The following is a 21,529-nucleotide window of genomic DNA, read 5'->3' on the forward strand; positions in this document are numbered from 1 at the left end:
AAAGAGTGCTTCAGTCTAACCTTATTAAATCGTGGAACCCTGTATCTCCGATTTGATGGTAACAATTGATATTCACTGTTCAAAACATGGTTGGGGTCAGAGACGATGTTGTTAGCCAGCCTTAAGGGAAACAGGGTACACATTTCTTCACGGACTACCACTGTATTTGGTATAACAGATTGCAAATGGCAGATAGAAAACTGGCATGGGAAGAGCAAACAAATGCAATAGCAGAACACGTAGAACAGAACAATCCACACCAGCCTTCCATCTATCTCTATCTTCCATTGTCAAACTGTAACTCTTCAACAACTGCAAATTACAAACAGAGACAGTCACTTAATTACTGAAAACATACAGTGAAAAATTACTTAGATATGGCGTTACTGTAAATATAGCAGCACAGGACACAGACAAGTAGTCTAATTTCAAAGACACAGACACAAAGACACTTACCACTCAAATAGAGAAAGCCATTTTACCTTTGAATTATGTTGTAAATAGGCTAACATTCAACAGCCTCGACCAACATTCCAAGACACTTTATGCAAGAGATGAGTGCCTGATTGTGCAGAGTAGCCTGTTGACCGTACACAGTGACAAATAACACAACCTAATGTACGTTTTTGTCCTTCAATTTGTCTATTGCTGCTACACTACAAGTTAAAGGTCCCATATCATGCTCATTTTCATGTTCATACTTGTATTTTGTGTTTCTACTAGAACATGTTTACATGCTGTAATGTTCAAAAAACATTTATTTTCCTCATTCTGTCTGTCTGAATAAAGCTGTATTTACCCTCTGTCTGAAACGCTCCGTTTTAGTGCATTTCAACGGAATTGCAACGGAATGACGTTGCTAAGCAACAGTTTGGGTCCATGTTTACTTCTTGTCAGCTGATGTCATTCGCATACACTGCAACAGGAAATAAACTGAGACACATTTAAAATGTTTTCATTTAAAACTGTGTAATGGTCTAAATATTGTATATTTGTGACATCACAAATGGACAGAAATCCTGACGGCTTGTTTCAAACGCGCAATTTCTGAAAACGAGTTGTGTGTATTTCTCCATATATTGAGCATTTCGATACTTTCACAGTATTAATAAAGCACTTAAACCTGCTTTATAATATCAAAGACATGAAAATCTCACTTTTTACAATATGGGACCTTTAAGGTTATTGCTTCCTAAGTCTGACTATGGACTACTGTTTTTGCTGAGAAAATAATGCTATTTGCCAATTTTAAATATGGAGTATCAGAAGTATAATAATATAATAATAATAATAATAATAATAGCTATTATTATTATTATTATTATTATTATTTGTAGTAGTAGTAGTAGTAGTAGTAGTAGTAGTAGTAGTAGTGTGGAAAATGGAACCTTCGTGTGCTGTGTTGTTCGGGGGGCATTTAATTACTGTAACTCACAACATCGTGCTGTTTCCATGGAAGCCCACCATGTTAGGACCGTGTCCATGGTTAGGACCAGGACCAGGACCAGTCAGTGCTGTGATAGCTAGCGGACTCTCCAGGCTACCGGAATGACATGTATTAACTGGTGTACATAGCTAGCTGTATAGCTCATAGATCACAGCTACACACACACATGAAGTGTATAGATGATCATTTCAACGTTATCTCCTCAAACACGACCACAATGAGCCGGTTTAATTCAGCCGTGCCGGATGACGAGTACCTCGGTAGGTCCTGTGTTAGCCGTGCAGTGCTAACAGTGGAGCTCTTTAGATAACTCATCTCTTGGTGTATAATAATGTTACTTTCATTTAACAGTCTATCTAGCTATCTAATGATCGCTCTGTCTCGTCACTGAATGTATTGAAACGGTTAACTAGCTATAGTTAACTGTTCTAGTGTTCAAGCCTGTCTGTGTGTGTGTGTGTGACTGTGTGTTTGTTCTCCTCACAGCGGACAGTAATGTGTTGTTCTACCTGAGTGATGCAGTGACCCAGCTGCTGGAACATAAAGAGGAATACACTCAGTTTGGGGTGATCCGCTTCTTTGCTGAATAGTATGTTCCACTCAACACACAGTCAGTCACCTAATGTCACCTAATGTCACCTAATGTCACCTAATGTCAGCTATCTAGTTCTAATGTCACCTAATGTCAGCTACCTAGTTCTCATGTCACCTAATGACACCTAATGACACCTAATGTCACCTAATGTCAGCTACCTAGTTCTAATGTCACCTAATGTCAGCTACCTAGTTCTAATGTCACCTAATGTCAGCTACCTAGTTCTAATGTCACCTATTGTCAGCTACCTAGTTCTAATGACACCTAATGTCACCTAATGTCAGCTACCTAGTTCTAATGTCACCTATTGTCAGCTACCTAGTTCTAATGTCACCTAATGACACCTAATGTCACCTAATGTCAGCTACCTAGTTCTAATGTCACCTAATGACACCTAATGTCACCTAATGTCAGCTACCTAGTTCTAATGTCACCTAATGTCACCTAATGACACCTAATGTCACCTAATGTCAGCTACCTAGTTCTAATGTCACCTAATGTCACCTAATGTCAGCTATCTAGTTCTAATGTCACCTAATGTCACCTAATGTCAGCTATCTAGTTCTAATGTCACCTAATGTCACCTAATGTCAGCTACCTAGTTCTAATGTCACCTAATGTCAGCTACCTAGTTCTAATGACACCTAATGTCACCTAATGTCAGCTACCTAGTTCTAATGTCACCTAATGTCAGCTACCTAGTTCTAATGTCACCTAATGACACCTAATGTCACCTAATGTCAGCTACCTAGTTCTAATGTCACCTATTGTCAGCTACCTAGTTCTAATGTCACCTAATGACACCTAATGTCACCTAATGTCAGCTACCTAGTTCTAATGTCACCTAATGACACCTAATGTCACCTAATGTCAGCTACCTAGTTCTAATGTCACCTATTGTCAGCTACCTAGTTCTAATGTCACCTAATGACACCTAATGTCACCTAATGTCAGCTACCTAGTTCTAATGTCACCTAATGACACCTAATGTCACTTAATGTCAGATACCTAGTTTTAATGTCACCTATTGTCAGCTACCTAGTTCTAATGTCACCTAATGACACCTAATGTCACCTAATGTCAGCTACCTAGTTCTAATGTCACCTAATGACACCTAATGTCACTTAATGTCAGATACCTAGTTCTAATGTCACCTATTGTCAGCTACCTAGTTCTAATGTCACCTAATGACACCTAATGTCACCTAATGTCAGCTACCTAGTTCTAATGTCACCTAATGACACCTAATGTCACCTAATGTCAGCTACCTAGTTCTAATGTCACCTATTGTCAGCTACCTAGTTCTAATGTCACCTAATGACACCTAATGTCACCTAATGTCAGCTACCTAGTTCTAATGTCACCTAATGACACCTAATGTCACTTAATGTCAGATACCTAGTTCTAATGTCACCTATTGTCAGCTACCTAGTTCTAATGTCACCTAATGACACCTAATGTCACCTAATGTCAGCTACCTAGTTCTAATGTCACCTAATGACACCTAATGTCACTTAATGTCAGATACCTAGTTCTAATGTCACCTATTGTCAGCTACCTAGTTCTAATGTCACCTAATGACACCTAATGTCACCTAATGTCAGCTACCTAGTTCTAATGTCACCTAATGACACCTAATGTCACCTAATGTCAGCTACCTAGTTCTAATGTCACCTATTGTCAGCTACCTAGTTCTAATGTCACCTAATGTCAGCTACCTAGTTCTTCTGGAAAACCTTTTGACTGATGTGAGGTTTGGGAGGCTAATACAAACATTTTAATTGGCACATCTCCGCAAAGATGATATTGGAAAAGTACAAATTCACTTTAATTTGTCTTTGTAAATGTGACGCAGAAAGCCAGTGATGCATATTCGTCTTGTGCTGAATGTACAGTATGTAACAAATGTAAACGGTGAGAAAGTCTCTACAAAACTAGATCACATTTCTGTTTCACAAGTAACACTAGCTGAGACAGTCGGTGGAAGTAAACACAATTAATGCATTTTGTGTATCATTTTTTAACTAATTGATTACATGAATTTTGAGATGGACTTTTGCTTATTTTTTCAATTTGTATGTGTGTATTTGTAGTTTCAGCAGTGTAAAGAACAGTAACCACGTGCTCTTCAGAGAGTATAATTACATCAGGGCTACTCCCCATAACAGAGCCTCCTTCATCAGAGTCTTCTGGAGATGCTACAGACAGATCGCCAAGAGTGGAGGTGAGTGAGAGCCAGAATGAATTAGAATGGAAACTTGTCTGTTTTGATCGTAGTTAGATTGTCTCTATGTAAGACTGTGTTTATTTTATAACATAAGACTCACATTTAAAGTCCTAGTTATTTCAGACCGTTAAGTGAAGTCACGTCCAATACACAGCAGTGTACTGTCTGTCATTAGTTTCCAAATAATCATTTGATTGACTTGCAAAACCCACTTGTCAGGTTGGTTTGTCTGTCCTTGACATTTAAATCAGTGCTTCACTGTTGTATATTCTGTAACTAAAGTTAGTTTTCTTCTCTTATTGTATTCCAGAGTTGGTTTCAATGCTGGAGTATAGGTCGCTGCTGCAGTTATTGTGTCCAGACTTCCCTTTGGAGATGGTGCAGAGTGCAGCCAGGTCAGTACACAGACACGACTTGGACAACACACTAAACTCGTTCCCTTCAGTACATTTTATTATATCACCACCAAACCCTTTTGACCTGGATTACTTAGTACTGTTGTTCACCAATCCAAAGTTTGGTTACCACAACTTTAACAGTGCACGCTGTGAAAATATGCCTGTTCAGTTTACTATGACGATTAGTATGAGGTACATACTAAATAAGATTGCCATCAAAGTAGTATTAAAATACACTGTAATCATCGTGTAGTCACACTGAAAAAAATATAAACACTTTTTTTTTCATGAGTTTAACTAAAACATCTAAGACTTTTTCTATGTACACTTTTTGTGCACAGATCTGTTTAAATCTGTGTTAGTGAGATGCTGATTAAACCGCATGATTATTACACAGGTGTGCCTTGGGCTGGTCCCAATAGAAGACCACTCTCAAATGTGTAGTTTTATCTTAATAAAATACATATATTAGGCACTCTGAACTATGGATTTCACATGATTAGGGCTACAGACAGTCACACGGGATTCATCCGTGAAGAGAACACTTCTCAAAAGTGCCAGACGCCATCAGAGGTGAGCATTTGCCCACTCGAGTCGGTTAGGACAATGAACTGCAGTCAGGTCAAGACCCTGCTGAGGAAAACGAGCACACAGATGAGCTTCCCTGAGACGGTTTCTGACAGTTTGTACAGAAATTGTGCAACAGCTCAGGTGGACATTCTGGCATTGCCAATGGCACGCTCCCTCAAAACTTGTGACATATGTGGCATTGTGATGTGTGATAAAATTGCACACTTTAGAGTGGCCTTTTATTGGGACTAGTCCAAGGCACACCTGTGTAATAATCATGCTGTTTTAAGGTATAATATGCAAGAATTTCCTAAAAAAAAATTAATAGACTGGTACAAAATGAATCCCTCAATCATCACTTCTAACTTTGCGAAGTTGTGCAGTGACTTGAGTGCTTATGCTTTACAATGTAACCGCGGGAAACAATCAGAAAATAACGTTTTATTTCTCTGATCCACTGCTTTGTTCTCACGAACGCCGCTCTCTCTCTTCAGTCACTCTATAGCTCGCTCCACCATCGCTGCTCTCTGGCCCTCTCGGCTCGTTGGGCTGTGGAGGTGTGGCCAACTTTGAAGGCGGTGTGTTTACAAACAGCAGCGGTTACATATTATACCTTTAATCAGCATCATGATATGCCACACCTGTCAGGTGGATGGATTATCTTGGCAAAGGAGAAGTGCTCACTAACATAGATTTTAACAAATTTGTGCACAAAATTTGAGAGAAATAAGCCTCTTATGTGCTTAGAAAAAGTCTTAGATCTTTTATTTAAACTCAAGTGTTATATTTTTGTTCAGAGTATATTGTGTATACTACACATGCCAGTGCTATACATTACAACAGACTTAACAAGAAAATATGATATCATCTTACAGTTATTGTGTGCAAAATCTTCTCTCCTCATGCCCTTCACATTTAATGGCCAATTTTTTTTTTATTTATTCTCATCTCTCAGATGTTTTGGGTCTTATGCGCTTACTGTTTTTTATTTGACATGTGTTACCTCCAGGATAGTTGAGTCCCTTAAAGGTAGGGTGTGTAATCTAAAGTACACTAGATTTTTAAAACTGATCCAACCTGAAAACCCGGCTCAGCGTTGCCAACTCTTTTCCAATTAAAGTAGCTGGCAGCATTAGCTCCGAAAGTCCCTTAATGAACATGGCTATTTTTAGTACTCGCAGCTGTCAAGCTAGAAGCTTGTGGAAGACTCCGGTGATGTGCAATGAGTGCACGGGCAGAGTGCACGTAGGTAGGCAGGCAGGCCATTCAATCATTTCATTTGGGCCGAATGAGCAATGGCGCCTTAATGCACGGGGGAGCTGGTGTACCAGGGGGCCTCATGAGACACAAGCTTAAAAAAGATGTGATCCCTGCCATTATACGGCTGGTCGAGCCGACGCACAGCACGGGAGGGGTGGGGGGGATAATGAGAGTGCTCCAACGTCCTGCGAAATCCGTAACGTTACATAATATCGCTGATGAGAGGGAGTTATCTAGCAGTCATTCTGTTAAAATGCCAAGGCAGAACTGTGTTTACTAATGCTCGATGACAAGTACGGATGCACTGATACCACTTTTTTTCAGACCGAGTACAAAATATAAGTACTTACATTTGGGTACTCGCCGATACCGAGTATCGATACGAGTACTTCTCTGTCCAAAAGGACCCTCGTTAACAGCCAGCTGGAGGGTGTGAGCGACACACGGCAGGCTGGGGATGCCCGCATACGAGGCGGTGCGCCGCGACCGGCTCTAGGTTGGCTTAGAAAGGCTCGGGGGGAAGGTGGCTCGCGGCTGCAGGTTTACAACGCTCCCCGCCCAGACCTCGCCGCACCGTGGACAAAGGGCTCGCTGTGCCCTCACTCCCCGCCGGGGACGGCCCCCTGCTCCTGGTGCGACTGTCGACCGGGGCGCCCGACTGCGTCGGGCTGCCAGATCAAGCCTCGGCCCACGTAAAAGGCACCAGTTCTGTGGCGATGTCGGCAACCCACCCGACCCGTCTTGAAACACGGACCAAGGAGTCTAGTGCACGCGCGAGTCGGAGGGTGCAAGCAAAACCCTGTGGCGCAATGAAAGTGAGGGCCGGTGTGCGCCAGCACGGCCCTCACAGCACAGCGCACCACCGTAAAGTGGTATCGGTGCCGTTGTATCGGAGCCGTTTTGCGAGTATGAGTACATGAGCACAGTATTGGACCCGATACCTGATACTGGTATCGTTATCTGTGCATCCCTAATGATAAGCACTGATAAAACGATGTTCATCATACTAACTGAGCGCCAAATAAACATTAGGTAGGTGGGGAATTAGTACAAGAAGACCGTCGCTGCCTGTGTTATAAATGTTAATTTTCTATACACTTTGAATCCATAACATGCAAGTGTTTTTACCGTAGCCCGTCTACCATACGCACCGCTGTCATCATCATCAGTTTATCGGCCACGAGCAGTGAAAAATAAATCGATAAGAACAATATTAGTTAATAACATACTCAGCAGCCCTTACTGTTGGATCAGGGCTGAGCATCAGCTGATTCAGGTGTGCCAGAGCAGAGAGAACTTAGGCCTGTACTACGAAGCAGGATTTGGGGTTAGTGAGGTAACTCCAGGTTTAACTCAGGGTTTTTTAGTCCTACGATGGTGGTCCACTTCTTACTGGGATAGATCGCCATGGTAACTGATCCTGAACAGCTAACCTGCTCCGGAGCAGGTTATGTTCCAGATAAGAGATCAACTCGTATAAAAGCACCTCCTACTGACCAATCAGAGCTCGGTGTGCGGATCCTATGATAATATTACACACATACAAAGAAGTGATAATCGGGCTAAAAACACCACAGTTTAAACTGACAGATGCAGGAAGGACAGCTGGCTGTGTGCTGTGGGTGATTACCGCTTTGAATTATGTTGTAATATTATTTTTTTTACTTGCTCTCAAGTCCGTTTCACACTGCCGGAGTCGATGATGCAGCTGAAAGAAGTAGTCATACTCGCCACGACTTTGTTATTAACTTATTAATGAGTCTGTTCATTTACACATTCACACATCTGCATTTTTTTTTCTTTTACCAGCTGTCCTTCCTGCATTTGGCAGCTTCTACTGTGTTAATTTTAGTCTGTATTATGTGTTTAACTTCTTCGTATTTGTCTAATATTATAGTTTGCTCTTGGTTTGTAAAAAGTGCTGCTCCGCTTTGATTTGATTGCTGTCGGGGATGTAATGAGAATTTCAACAAATGTAACAAAAACTGTATTTGAGCAGCACTCCCAACCCTACCTTTAATGACTAGTTCACCGCTGGGTTGACAGAGGACTGGTGTAAACTGTTATTATCTGCTTTTCTTTTCTTGTCCTGTAGAATTGTCCTGATGGATGACGCCATCGACTGTCTGATGTCTTTCTCTGATTTCCTTTATGCCCTCCAGCTGCAGTTCTACTACCAAGGTACAATAGAAGCTACTGTTTCATATTGGCTATGTACAGTATGCCCAGGCTTATACTGTACATTCACTTTTATATTGTATAGGCTCCATCCTTTAAGAGCTGTTGCTATTGGTTTCATCCCCTGTGCACATGCACAGTCGTGAAGATTTCTTTTGCCCCCTTGTGTCCTGCACGGGAGAGATTATATATCTGGTCTGGCCTGGGAATGTCTCAGGGTCCCCCAGGAAGAGCTGGAAAGCGTTGCCTGGGAGAGGGACGCCTGGAATTCCCTGCTAAGCCTGCTGCCCCCGCAACCCGGCCCCGGATAAGCGGAAGCAGATTGATGGATGGATGGATGGATGAATGAATGGATGAATGGATGGAGGAGTAGACCTGACATTGAACTTTTTTCCGTGGTCATTTGACAAGTACAAAATAAAATGGTAGTTGTTTTGAGTTGTTACGGAGACAACACACATCAGTGGGGCTGTAACGTGTGGTTGTAGCTAGTACGTATCCTGCTATAGCGAATGCATGACCCGCCCTACTCTGTGGACACATCTCCAGTGACCGATGGCTGGCTAGTTAGCTAGGTAGCTTGTCCTAGTGAGGCGGAGGGACCGTAGCCTGCTGCACGGCTCACTTTCTGTCACCAGTGTAGCATTAATGCATGGCGGGATTAGCAAGCTAGCTAACTCAGCTGGCTAGTTAGCTAGCTTGCTAATTCTGCTAGTTACAGAAAATGAGCTGAACAAAGTTGTTACTCATCTGGCCATAGCAATATGCTTTTCTACGCTGTGACAAGTGTGTGGATGAAGCATGAAGTTGTTACATTTAGTTTAGTTTAGTTTAGTTTATACGGAAATTAGCCCGTCGCAATGGCAACGGTACACATGGAAATGTCCGCCGCTCTGACCATCCTGCTACATTGATTTGAATGGGAATGTCCATTCTACTCCTATTGTATTTCTATGGGTAAAACTCTCTGATTGTTGATTAAATAGTTTTAGGATGAGAAGCTGTGCTCTCCTTAAAGGCCCTTACACACCAAGCCGACGGTCGGCCGTCAGACAGTTTGGGGCCGTTGGTGAGCGTCCGTCGGCCGAGTTTGCCGGCACTTTTCTGCCCGTGTTGGAGGTTTTTTCAGCATGTTGGATCGGCGGCGGAGCCGGCAGAGCTCTTCGGTGAGAGAAATCACTCTGTTTGGCGGTTCTGCTTCAGTGCAAGAGAAGAGAAACGGAAGTGAGGAAAGCAAGGAAACGAGTAAAGTCAAAAGGAAAAACACAGAAGGCTCTTCTCAATTTTCATCTTCATCTCATCTGATCGTTCCAACACACGGATATTGTCACAGTGACATGAACATCTGGAATGAAGCTAAGTGGTGAGTGGAGTGGAAATGATCGGCCAATGCCGCTTTGTTTCATGTAAAGTTAAGTATCATAACAACAGCTTGTATATCCGCCGTCCTCGGTCTTCCGGTTTCCCTTTTTGATGATGAATACAGACTACCGCCGCCTGCTGGTGTGGAGAGTTATTTCATCTCACGCAGGCACAGGAAGTACGTGGTAGTCGGCCATTGCCTGTCGTCTTTGCAGTGTGTTCGAGTGCAACTTTTTGGCCAAGACGTGAGGCAAAGAGAGAAAACTCTTGTACACCACACAGGAAGGATTTCTATGTTCAGATGTCTGATATGAAAATAATAATAGAAACCTATTAACAACCTATAAGTGTGTGAGGAATAATGAAATTAATATAATGAATATGAAATTTATATCACATTTTTATTAGCAGTCAAATCCCATTTCCAGCAAATAGCTGAATAAAACAGAATTTAACCCCCTCACTTCCAACTGCCCGTAATCCTCTGTGTGTAGAGTTCCTGGACAGCGCGCTGATGATCTACCAGGATCTGTTAGCAGGGAAGAGTCCTAACACCGTCATCGTCCCCACGTCCACCTCCATCGAGCAGCTCCCCTCCGTGGCTGCAGAGGAGAACGACAAGGAGGAGCAGCAGCAGCAGCAGCAGGACGGAGTGGAACCGTCCACTCTGGCTCAGTGTATAGATGCCCTTTGTGACAGGTTCAAACACAGGTAAAACACACATACACACTCCATTCTCAATCACTAGGACCAGACACCTTCTAGAAACTTGCTCTGATAGTATAGTGTATATAGTATTTACAAGAAAATATATGACTACCGAAATATGGAAGGCCAGAGAGGCCAAAACCATGTGAAATTGCCATGTGAAGTCACACGTTGATAACACCTTATTAACTTATCTTGTCAACACTGTACCTTTTAACTGAAAAATTACAAATTAAGGATGTCCATAATTAACCGTTTAACCGTTAACCGACATTAAGCATTTTAACTGATTAACGCTATCGGTTAAAACGGTTAAAAAAAAATTAATAATTAACTCAAAAGCTGAGCGGCTCGTCTCTTTAAGGAGAAAAGCTGGTCCACCTTAACAGCCCACCTTCAGAGGCGGAGCCGGAGTTGCAGGATACAGGAAGTCAGCTCCGGTCTCTGGCTCGCTTGAGCGGAGCGGAGGAGTTGTAGTTTAGTAGCATTTATTCACCGACAAATAAACTACACACACTGCTACACCTACGTTCACAGCTAGAACACCACCAACAACCTCACACTCACCACCAACACACACACACACGGTCTGTTGGAAACTCGCTAAAGTTACGCAGACTACGTGTGCCGCGGCGGCGAGCACGAAGCCTCCGGCAATGCTAGAGCTACTAACGTAGAACAAATACACACACTGTTTGTTGGAAACTCGCTAAAGTTATGCCGGGCAGACAAAGTATCGTTCCGCCGGGCAGACACACAGCTGACAACATGCTAAACTAAACTAAATGTGCGGTGGAGACTTTTACTGGGAAAGTGGCTGCATGTCCGCGACACTACACGCAGCATCGTAGCTGCTAAGTTAACGCTCCCGGACGGTGAACTGGAGACTCCCGTCAACCAATATCTGTTGTGCTCCTACTGCTGGCGCACCGCTGCATGCGAGGCACAAATCTTTTCGGTTAACGGTTAATAATTGGTTAACGAGGGTCGGTTATCGGTTAAGAACATTTTTCAAAATTAGCATCCCTAAATCTAATATAATGAAGTAAGGCTCTTCGGCATTCTGTATTGCTCAACCTGCAGTGCGCTCTCAGCACTCCTCCGGTCACCAGGCGGTCACGCTTTCTTTGCCTCAATATAGCAATGCGCTAACAAAGCGCCTGACCACACCTCATTTTAAGACCAATACAACCATGGGCGCACGGATGGGGCCAAGTACATTTGCTACTTAAACAACGTGGGTGCTGGGCGTAAAAATGATGACTGCGTCAGTCTGAAACTAGCGATGAGAGTTGCGCTGCGCTGTGGTGCCGCCTTGAGCCGGGTGTAAGATAGGGTCCTATGTGTTGATGATGGCATAACCAGAAGTGTAGTGAAGTTGAATAAAGTTGAATGAAAGTGAAAAGATGGGGCGCCTGGGTTAGCTCAGTTGGTAGAGCGGGCGTCCATGTATCAAGGCTTGGTCCTGACCGCGGCGGCCCGGGTTCGAATCCGGCCTGTGGCCCTTTCCGCATCCACTCTCTCTCTCCCCCCTTTCAAGACTCTATCCACTGTCCTCAATAAAAATGGAAAAATGCCCCCAAAAAAATAACTTTAAAAAAAAAAGAAAGTGAAAAGATGAATTCCCTCGGCTACGCCTGTGACTGTGGCCCTGCTCTCATCTATGCAGCAGCTGAACACCAGCAGTAGCACTTCTTTGTTGTTATGTGTGTGTGTTTTGGCTGACTTTCTGTGTCTGTGTGAAGTCATCCTCCCAGGTCCTGTATGAGGGAAGTACTGGAACAGACTAACAAAGTCTCTTACTACAGCTTCCTAATGAGCCTGGCTAAACATGAGACCATCAACCAAACTATTGGTAGGTTTAAAATGACACATTTCCCTAATACTACTGCTACTACTAATGCATACAAAATGTTGTTAAAACAACATATGTTGTAAAGTGTACAATGTATGATTTGTGTATAAGTACTCACGATTACATCCACTCTCATACAGATTTCATGACTTCTATACACTACTATATACCAGAGCTGGAGAGTTTGGCAACTTGACTGCTGTGAGACTCAACTTGCTTGTGACTCGACTTGATGACAAAAAGTAGGGATGCACCGATACCACTGTTTTTCAGACCGAGTACAAGTACTTACATTTGGGTACTTGCCGATACCGAGTACCGATACGAGTACTTCTCTGTGCCAAAAGACCCTCGTTAACAGCCAGCTGGAGGGTGTGAGCAACACACGGCAGGCTGGGGAGTCCAGCATACGAGGCGGTGCGCCGCCACCGGCTCTGGGTCGGCTTGGAAAGGCTCGCGGCCGCAGCTTTACAGCGCTCCGCGCCCGGACCTCGTCAGACCGTGGGCAAAGGGCTCGCTGCGCCCTCTCTTCCCGCCGAGGCGCCCCCTGCTCCCGGTGTGACTGTCGACCGAGGTGGACTGTCCTCAGTGCGCCCCAACCGCGTTGTGCCGCCAGATCGGGGCTCGGCCCACGTAAAAGGCGCTAGGGGTCTGCGGCGATGTCGGCAACCCACCCGACCCGTCTTGAAACACGGACCAAGGAGTCTAACGCGCGCGCAAGTCAGAGGGTGCAAGCAAAACCCTGTGGTGCAACGAAAGTGAGGGCCAGCGCGCGCCGGCTGAGGTGGGATCCCGGCCCAGCGGGGTTGGGCGCACCACTATAAAGTGGTATAGGTGCCGTTGTATCGGAGCCATTTTGAGAGTACGAGTACATGAGCACAGTATCAGATCCAATACTGGTATCGGTATCGGTGCATCCCTAATCAATAGTGTTAAAGGCTGCAGTAAGGTCCAGTAACACTAGGACTGATGTTTTGCCTGTGTCGGTATTAAGGCGTATGTTTAATGAGGGCTGTTTCAGTGCTGTGATGAGCACGGAAGCCTGACTGAAAATCATCAGTACCCGTTTGATATTAAGAAGGCGGTCAGTTGATTAAAAACAATTTTTTCAATGATTTTGCCAACAAACGGCAGATTGGATATGGGCCAGTAGCTGCTCATCATGGAAGCATCTAGATGATTCTTTTTGAGTAGGGGCTTTATAGCAGCTGTTTTCAGGGACTTAGGGAGTGTGCCAGACAGCAGCGATACATTTATCATTTTAAGCACGTCTGCTGCTGTGAGGTGAAAAACAGATTTTAAAAAACTTTGTTGGCCAATAACCTTTTAGGGAACATGCTTTAAAAAGTTGAATCTTCTCTGTCGTCCCTCTTTCTGCAGGAGCGTTACCCAGCAAGGCAGAGTTCCTCATTGACCCAGAGATGGATCAGGAACTGGACAAACTGTGAGGGCACATACAGTATAGTGTATACTGCACAGGATGACTGTATCATAACAAGCATTTTAACATGCTTTTCTGTTTTTCTCATTTTGTTGTCCTCATATCTTTCCTTTTGTTTGACCTTTACTGCCTGTCTTCTTTGCTTGATTTTCTCCTCTCTTCTCCTATCTTCTTTCCTTCTCCTAATATCTCTTTCCTTGGTCCGTGTGGTCCAGAATCGCTCAGATCTCAGTGAGTCCCAGCAGCAACAGCAGTGGCAGTGCGGTGGGGGGGCTAAAGGAGGTGCAGAGGAAGGCCTCCCCCAGGAGGAACATCCACCACAGGAGGAAGATGGAGGTGGAAAGCGATGGTTCCACAGAAGAGACTGACTCCTCTGAAAACTGACCTCTAACCTTTCACCAGTCTGTGACATGTCACCTACACACTGTGGCTATTTTCTGTTATTGTCATGTTTGAGAAGCCTCTCAGCTAGTGATGCACCGATACCAAATACCAGTATCGGGTATCGGGTCCGATACTGTGCTCATGTACTCGTACTCGCAAAACGGCTCCGATACAACGGCACCGATACCACTTTACAGCAGCGCGACATTAACCTCTCGTCACCATCTTTCGGGTCCTCACACTCCACCTCCCTGACGGTGCGGGCGAGACGGACCGGTGGTGTGCCCGACTCTGCTGGACCGGGATCCCACCTCAGCCGGTGCGCGCCGGCCCTCACTTTCATTGCGCCTCAGGGTTTTGCTTGCACCCTCTGACTCACGCTTGCGTTAGACTCCTTGGTCCGTGTTTCAAGACGAGTCGGGTGGGTGGCAGACATCGCCACAGACCCATGGCGCCTTTTATGTGGACCGCGGCACAACGTGGTTGGGTTGCAATGAGGACAGTCCGTCCCGGTCAACAGTCGCATCAGTCGCAGGGAGCCCCGTCACGGTGCGGCGAGGTCCGGGCGAGGAGCCTTGTTAAGCTTCGGCCGCGAGTCACCTTCATCCCGAGCCTTTCCAAGCCGACCTAGAGCCGGTCGCGGCGCACCGCCTCGTATGCGGGACTCCCCAGCCTGCCGTGTGTCGCTCACACCCTCCAGCTGGCTGTTAACGAGGGTCTTTTGGCACAGAGAAGTACTCGTATCGGTACTCGGTATCGGCGAGTACCCAAATGTAAGTACTTTTACTCGAACTCGGTCTGAAAAAAAGTGGTATCGGTGCATCCCTACTCTCAGCATTTATACTATACCATCATGAAACACCAGAACTCTCCACTAAAAGTGAAACTAATAAAGTAGAGTTCGGTACTGTAAGTTAGCTGCTTCTTATTAAGCAAAACAAGGCAGGTTTCATTGCTAGTTTTACAGAGTGACTGGAATAAAAGATGGGGAGGAACCTCTGTCATATTGGAGGTGGAATTATTGACTGTAAATGCTTGATTTTTCATAAAAAGCTGCACTTGATGTTCTCAAACCAACCTTACTTATTAGCTTCTCATCACACGTTGTGGGTGAATGTACAGCATTCCTGCTGCTTTAAATCTTTCCCTTTAAAGGGCGGCCACAGCACTGGACGTTAACCCTGTATGTGTCTGGAAGAAAGTAAAATGTATTATAATAAGCCCTATATTGACTGCAATGGCAGATACGTGTTCTCTATGTTTCTCAATCTGAGTATTTTAAAGAACAGGGACTCTGAACACAGTGACAGGGAATGATTCATCCTCTCCCCGCCTGTTCGGAACCTACACAGTGAACAGCTCAAGCATGAACTGTATTTACAGTGCAAAGTTATTTATAACCTTCTATCGGTGAAAAGATAATAATAATAAAGATAAGATAAGATAAGATAATAAAGATGTAACTGAAGCCTGATGTGGACAATTTCTGTTGGTCACTCCTAATTATACACCTGTAGATTCGGCGTTTTTTCACATTAAACTCGTGAAATTACAGTTGAGTTCGACCCAAGCACACTTGGTGATTGTTGGAAAGAGTAACGACAACGGTTTAGGTGACTTTTACTAGTTTACTTAGTTTCTGTCCAGTTTGAATGAAGTGTTTTACGATGCTCCGCTACGTTCAGCTGATCTCAACATAAACAAAAATACACGTGGATGATGGCACAAGCTGAACGGAGAGGGGGGCGGAGGTCTGCGCTCTCCGAGTGCCATTCTAGTTGATGCTGTATCCGACTCTGAGATCGTTTTTTGGTGTTAAATGGTATCTTGGAGTGACTTAATATTGCACTTCCATAAAGTTGGGGGACACATGAGACAAGAGACAAGACGAGTTAAAAAGGTATGGTCACAATTGATGCAGCAAAGCACAAGATTAGTCCCTAGTATTAGAGTTAAACTCCCAAAACACAGGATTCTACAGTTCCCATAATGCAACCAAGATCATCTGTCAAACTCCACACCTCCAGTTTGTAACACAGGCTTTTTTCTTTAATGTGTAGCGCTGTCCAGATTACCTTGATGACATCACTGTGACATCATCAGGTTTCTTATCTGTGAGTAGTGCTAACCAAGGCAAGTTAACTGTCCCTTTAAATCCAACACATGAAAAGTGTCTGTGGGGACAACACATTGCAACAAAAACAAAAAAAAAGCCTCTTGTGCTTTTATTGTGAAGAGCAGTTTTCCTGTCTCTGAGATACTACATGGATGCTTTCTGATCATTCATTGATGTTAATTGCTCACAACTGATTTGATTGGTTGAAAGACAGGATCATTTTTTATTCAGTTCTATGAAAAGATGAGAAGTCTAATCAGGCAAAATACGTGCAAACGTGTGGGAGGACAATGGGTGTGTAGGGCTTTAAAGTTGTACTTAAAGCTGCAGTAGGCAGTATATTTTTGGCATCATTGGGCAAAAATTCCTAATTCATTTCATTGAGAGAGCGTTCCTATTGGCTATGCTCCGGTCATGTGACCGAAACTTGGCGTTCCTTCACCAGATTTCACAATGGGGTAGGCATCACAATCTTTCTCATTTTACAGCTAAACCGTGCACTACAAGATGATTCTGAAAACATCTGAGTAGAGAAATAGACATTAACGTAACATGATATTGATTCATATTTGATCAGCGCTGCCTAGTTTGACCGTTTGGTCGGAGTTCATGAGTGATTGACAGCCGGCTCTCATAGATGGCAGCATGACAGCAGACCTCAGATCAGCTCTTACTGCTTGTTTTCCTCCGGTCTGTGAAATCTTGCAGATGCCGTTAGGAGCACCGGAGGACACAGAGGAACATGATTTTTTTCGGGTTACCTGTTCCATGTACTACTGTCAGGATATAGCCACCGTTTTATAAAAATAACTTCTTTTTTTAATCATATTTGCTCCAATCTCTCCTACTTCAGCTTTGTTTTGATATACTATGTTTATTCATTTATACATCTGCTGTGGGCCCACGTGCATTTCAATCAGGAGAGACCCCGTATCGAATGAACAATCACAGTGCATGATAAGAAGAATAGTGCAAAGTCTTTGGCGGTTAGACTCCATTGTGAATAGTATATCAAAAGAGGGTAGAGATGCCGTGATGAGATTAGGTATATTCCTCCCTGGAGTCTAGACCCTGGTGGTGGTGGTGGTGAAGGGAGTAGCTGAAGATCCATTGAGGGATGTAAATCAGCACTGGGCAACGAATGTGATGAAGACTGGAGGTGACGGGGTGGAGGCGGGTTGCATCAAGTCACACTGAATTGAAAACTGACAGTAGCAGAGGAGAACAGTTTTAAAATTTGATTGTAACGATATGATTGGCTCATGGAGAGCGTGGTAGAATATGTTTGGTTATCTAAGAGTGAACCACCCACAGTCAGCTGATATAGTAGGAGCCAGTAGAGAGAGAGAGAGAGAGACAGAAAGGTTGTGAATGAAAGAGTATAAAGAGGGTCTTCCTGACTGAACTGTAGCATAAGCTTCATTTCTTAACTGGCTCAAATACATACAGACGTAGGCAAAGAATTTTCCAAAATGCATATTGACAAGCCACAAAGCTTCTGGGAGAATGTCCTTTGGACAGATGAGACAAAACTGGAGCTTTTTGGCAAATCACATCAGCTCTATGTTCACAGACGCAAAAATGAAGCATCCAAAGAAAAGAACACTGTACCTAATGTGAAACATGGAGGAGGCTCGGTTATGTTATGGGGCTGCTTTGTTGCATCTGGCACAGGGTGTCTTGAATCTGTGCAGGGTGCAATGAAATCTCAAGATTATCAAGGCATTCTGGAGCGAAATGTGCTGCCCAGTGTCAGAAAGCTTGGTCTCAGTTGCAGGTCATGGGTCCTCAAACAGGATAATGACCCAAAACACAGCTAAAAACACCCAAGAATGGCTAAGAACAAAACATTGGACTATTCTGAAGTGGCCTTCTATGAGCCCTGATCTAAATCCTATTGAACATCTGTGGAAGGAGCTGAAACATGCAGTCTGGAGAAGGCACCCTTCAAACCTGAGACAGCTGGAGCAGTTTGCTCACGAGGAGTGGGCCAACATACCTGTGGACAGGTTCAGAAGTCTCATTGAGAGTTACAGACATCACTTGATTGCAGTGATTGCCTCAAAAGGTTGTGCAACAAAATATTAAGTTAAGGGTACCATCATTTTTGTCTAGGCCAGTTTCATTAGTTTGTTTTTTTAAATGATTCTGCTGAACCATAATTCAAAAACAATATCTGATTTTCATTAGTTAATTTTCAGTGAATTTTTATTTATTATTACTTTTGTCAGTTTCAAGTTATTTCAGTGACCATTGTTGGTTTTTCTTTCTTTAACGGAAGGGTACCAACGATTTTGCCTACGTCTGTATGTTTACGTTCCCCCAAGTGAAATGACCTCTCTCTCTTTAAGAACATTATGGTAGTACTTAGCTATACAAATACGTGGTTTACCACCTCAGACAGCTAAAGACATACTTAGTGCAGGCGTCACCAACTGGTCTGGGACTTGCTCTGCTCAGGATAGAGCCCTACATAGAGTGGTGTACCATTGGATCTCCACGCCCCACTCTGCAGGACTTCCTTCAGAAGGTGCACAACCAGAGCTAGTAGGAGTAGAAAGGATTGTCACCAGCCCAGCGATGGACTATTCCAGCTTTCTGTTCAGGCAAACCTCTGGAGCCAAGTCCAACACAGAGAGGCTCAGAAAAAGTTTCTTTCCTCAGACCTTCAGGATGATGAACCTGATTCCATTTTCTAAAATAATAATATAATAATAAAATATAATAATATAGTCTGCCTATGTAAGTATGAAAATATGCTCTTCAACATTTTAATATGTATATTACATGTATTTATAATTTTATCTTTGAGATTTTATCCCTTATGTTTCTTCTTTTTACTCTTATTCTAATGATCCTCTAGATATTACATCCTCCATCACATCCTCTAGAGCAGGGGTTCTCAACCTTTTGCAACTGAAGGCCCACTTGTGATTGTCAAAACATTTCCGAGGACCACCTTCCCAAATAAATGAGTAAAAAACCTAACATGTTTATACAACAAATAATAAACTGAGCTGTAGATATGTGTTATGCCACTGTCAGCTGTAATGACCAAAATACATATTCTGCTTCCCCTCAGTGAGACACTTGGGCTTGCCTTTATTCCTTCCAGAAGTTGGCATTCGATGTCATCACTCATGTCAATAATTCTTCTGCTCACGGTGTCATTGGAGAGGGGTATTGACTGAATTTTGGTTGCAGCAGCTTCCCCCAGTAACTCTCGGCACATATCCACAGCGCTTGGCAAAATAAGCTCCTCTGCAATCGTAAAGGGTTTCTTGCTACGAGCTACACGAGCAGCAACCATATAGCTAGCTTTCAAAGTGGCTTTTGACTGAGTTGTTAATGTTGTGATGACTTTCTGTTGTGCCTGAAGCCCGTCTCTTTTCCTTAGGAAATATTCTTTTGGCTTCTCGACGCATCCTGGGTGCTTTGTGTTTAAGTGTCTCTGGAGCTTCGATGGTTTTAGCGCCTCATTTGACAAGATTTCAACACATTCAACACATTGTGCCTTGGGCTCAGCATCACTGCCTGCCATTACCAATCCAAATTTAATGTATTCAGGGTCATATTTCCTCACCACACGCTTCGGAGCTTTTACTGGCGCAGGGTTGTCTCCCACATCACTTTTTCGCTTTAAAAACCGATCCATTTTGTCTCACTGCATCCGAGAACGTTAGCTAGCTAACAGTGGCAAACACGTTTGTCTCTACCTGATGATGTTTGGTGTTTTACACAAGGCCTATTGAAGGAGGTTGGGTCACACTTAATCAACGCGTCTTCGGGGTACCGCACATGCGCAGTAATATCTACTCTGCACTCGCCGAAATTGAGCCGATCGCAACGCACGACCGCAGCTCCAGTTACACTGCGCATGTGTTATACCCAATACAAGACCCGTGTCCGCCCGTGTCTCAGCCTCCTTCAATAGGCTTTGGTTTTACGACAGCTGGCATCTTACCTCCTTTAGGTTTTACCTGTTCACTTTGCTAAATAATAATAAAAAAATAATCTAGTACCACTGCCTCCACGGCATACTAGATGGCGCTCTGAGGCCCACCGGTTGAGAATGGCTGCTCTAGAGCAGTGGTTCTCAAACTATGGTACGTGTACCACTGGTGGTACGCGTGCTCCCTCTAGTGGTACGCAGAGGAATCTGAAATATCTAAAAAAAATGAAATATAATTCATTTAAAAACATAATACTATCAAAATACTACTACCATTAAAAATACCTTAACCATGAGCTCATTGAAATGGGATTTAGAATACAGTACGATTGGGCTTTGCTGTAATATTTTTTATTTTGAAACAAAAGAACTTATGCACGCGCTACTACCCCGCCAAGTAGCAGCCACGTAGTTGGGTAGTAGTGCGTGCAAACATCCATGACTAGTTACAAGCTAAACTGTGATGACAAGATAGTAAGCGGTAGGAGGTAGCTAAAATGATGAAGGGTTCAAAAACACTGCAGTCGTGTCTCCAAACAGGAACTATTATTATGGTTTTATGGAAGAGTTTAAGTGCCAGTTCTAGTGCTCCCGCTTTGTACAGCGTGGCTGTGGCTGATACAAGTCAACAAAAAGTAATATTCTTATTAGGAATAAATTTGCCTCCTGTGTGAACTGTGCATTGCTGACTAGGGTAGGCCTACGCTACTGTATTTTAACATCGGTCAGAATGGTGGTGCTTGGAGAGACAAATATTGGTATGTGATAAGTGATGTAAAAAGTCTGAGAAGCGCTGCTCTAGAGTATGCCACCACCCCTGCATTTCAATGTCAAATTTCATGTGACAAATAAATCTTTGAAAAAAGTAAGGGTTGCTACAACTGTACTAACTAGCCTTCCACCATATTCATACATGGCAGTAAGTCTGAAAATAGCCCATTGTAAATCAAATCCAGTTAAGAATCATTAACAAAAATGTGGTAGCTCAAAACAATGAGCTAAAGGTGTGATGTCTGACTTCTATTCTATAAAAAAG

At 43.5% G+C, this 21,529-nt stretch overlaps 2 protein-coding genes across 4 annotated transcripts in view; both read left to right on the forward strand.

The window, feature by feature from the left end:
* The window catches only part of LOC119486724, a 1,187,645-nt gene that overhangs the window by 161,824 nt on the left and 1,004,292 nt on the right, over positions 1-21,529 (forward strand). The window lies entirely within an intron of this gene.
* c4h11orf49 (chromosome 4 C11orf49 homolog) lies at positions 1,438-15,893 on the forward strand. 3 transcript variants are annotated; one of them, XR_005206628.1, is made up of 10 exons: positions 1,438-1,707; positions 1,934-2,036; positions 4,136-4,266; positions 4,580-4,664; positions 8,593-8,678; positions 10,532-10,748; positions 12,491-12,600; positions 12,741-12,842; positions 13,981-14,044; positions 14,257-14,324. XR_005206628.1 is itself a non-coding variant. In XM_037767700.1 (8 exons), exons 1-8 carry the CDS (start codon positions 1,614-1,616, stop codon positions 14,046-14,048), a joined length of 894 nt encoding a protein of 297 aa, XP_037623628.1. In that variant the 5' UTR covers positions 1,438-1,613. The 3 variants fall into 3 exon arrangements, 2 of the variants coding, with proteins under 2 accessions (XP_037623628.1, XP_037623629.1); XM_037767700.1 differs by lacking the exons at positions 12,741-12,842; positions 14,257-14,324 and having other exon boundaries at positions 13,981-14,048; XM_037767701.1 differs by lacking the exons at positions 1,934-2,036; positions 12,741-12,842 and having other exon boundaries at positions 1,439-1,707; positions 14,257-15,893.

This window comes from Sebastes umbrosus, chromosome 4 (genome assembly GCF_015220745.1).
Source record: "Sebastes umbrosus isolate fSebUmb1 chromosome 4, fSebUmb1.pri, whole genome shotgun sequence".
In the NCBI taxonomy this organism is placed as follows: Eukaryota; Metazoa; Chordata; class Actinopteri; order Perciformes; family Sebastidae; genus Sebastes; species Sebastes umbrosus.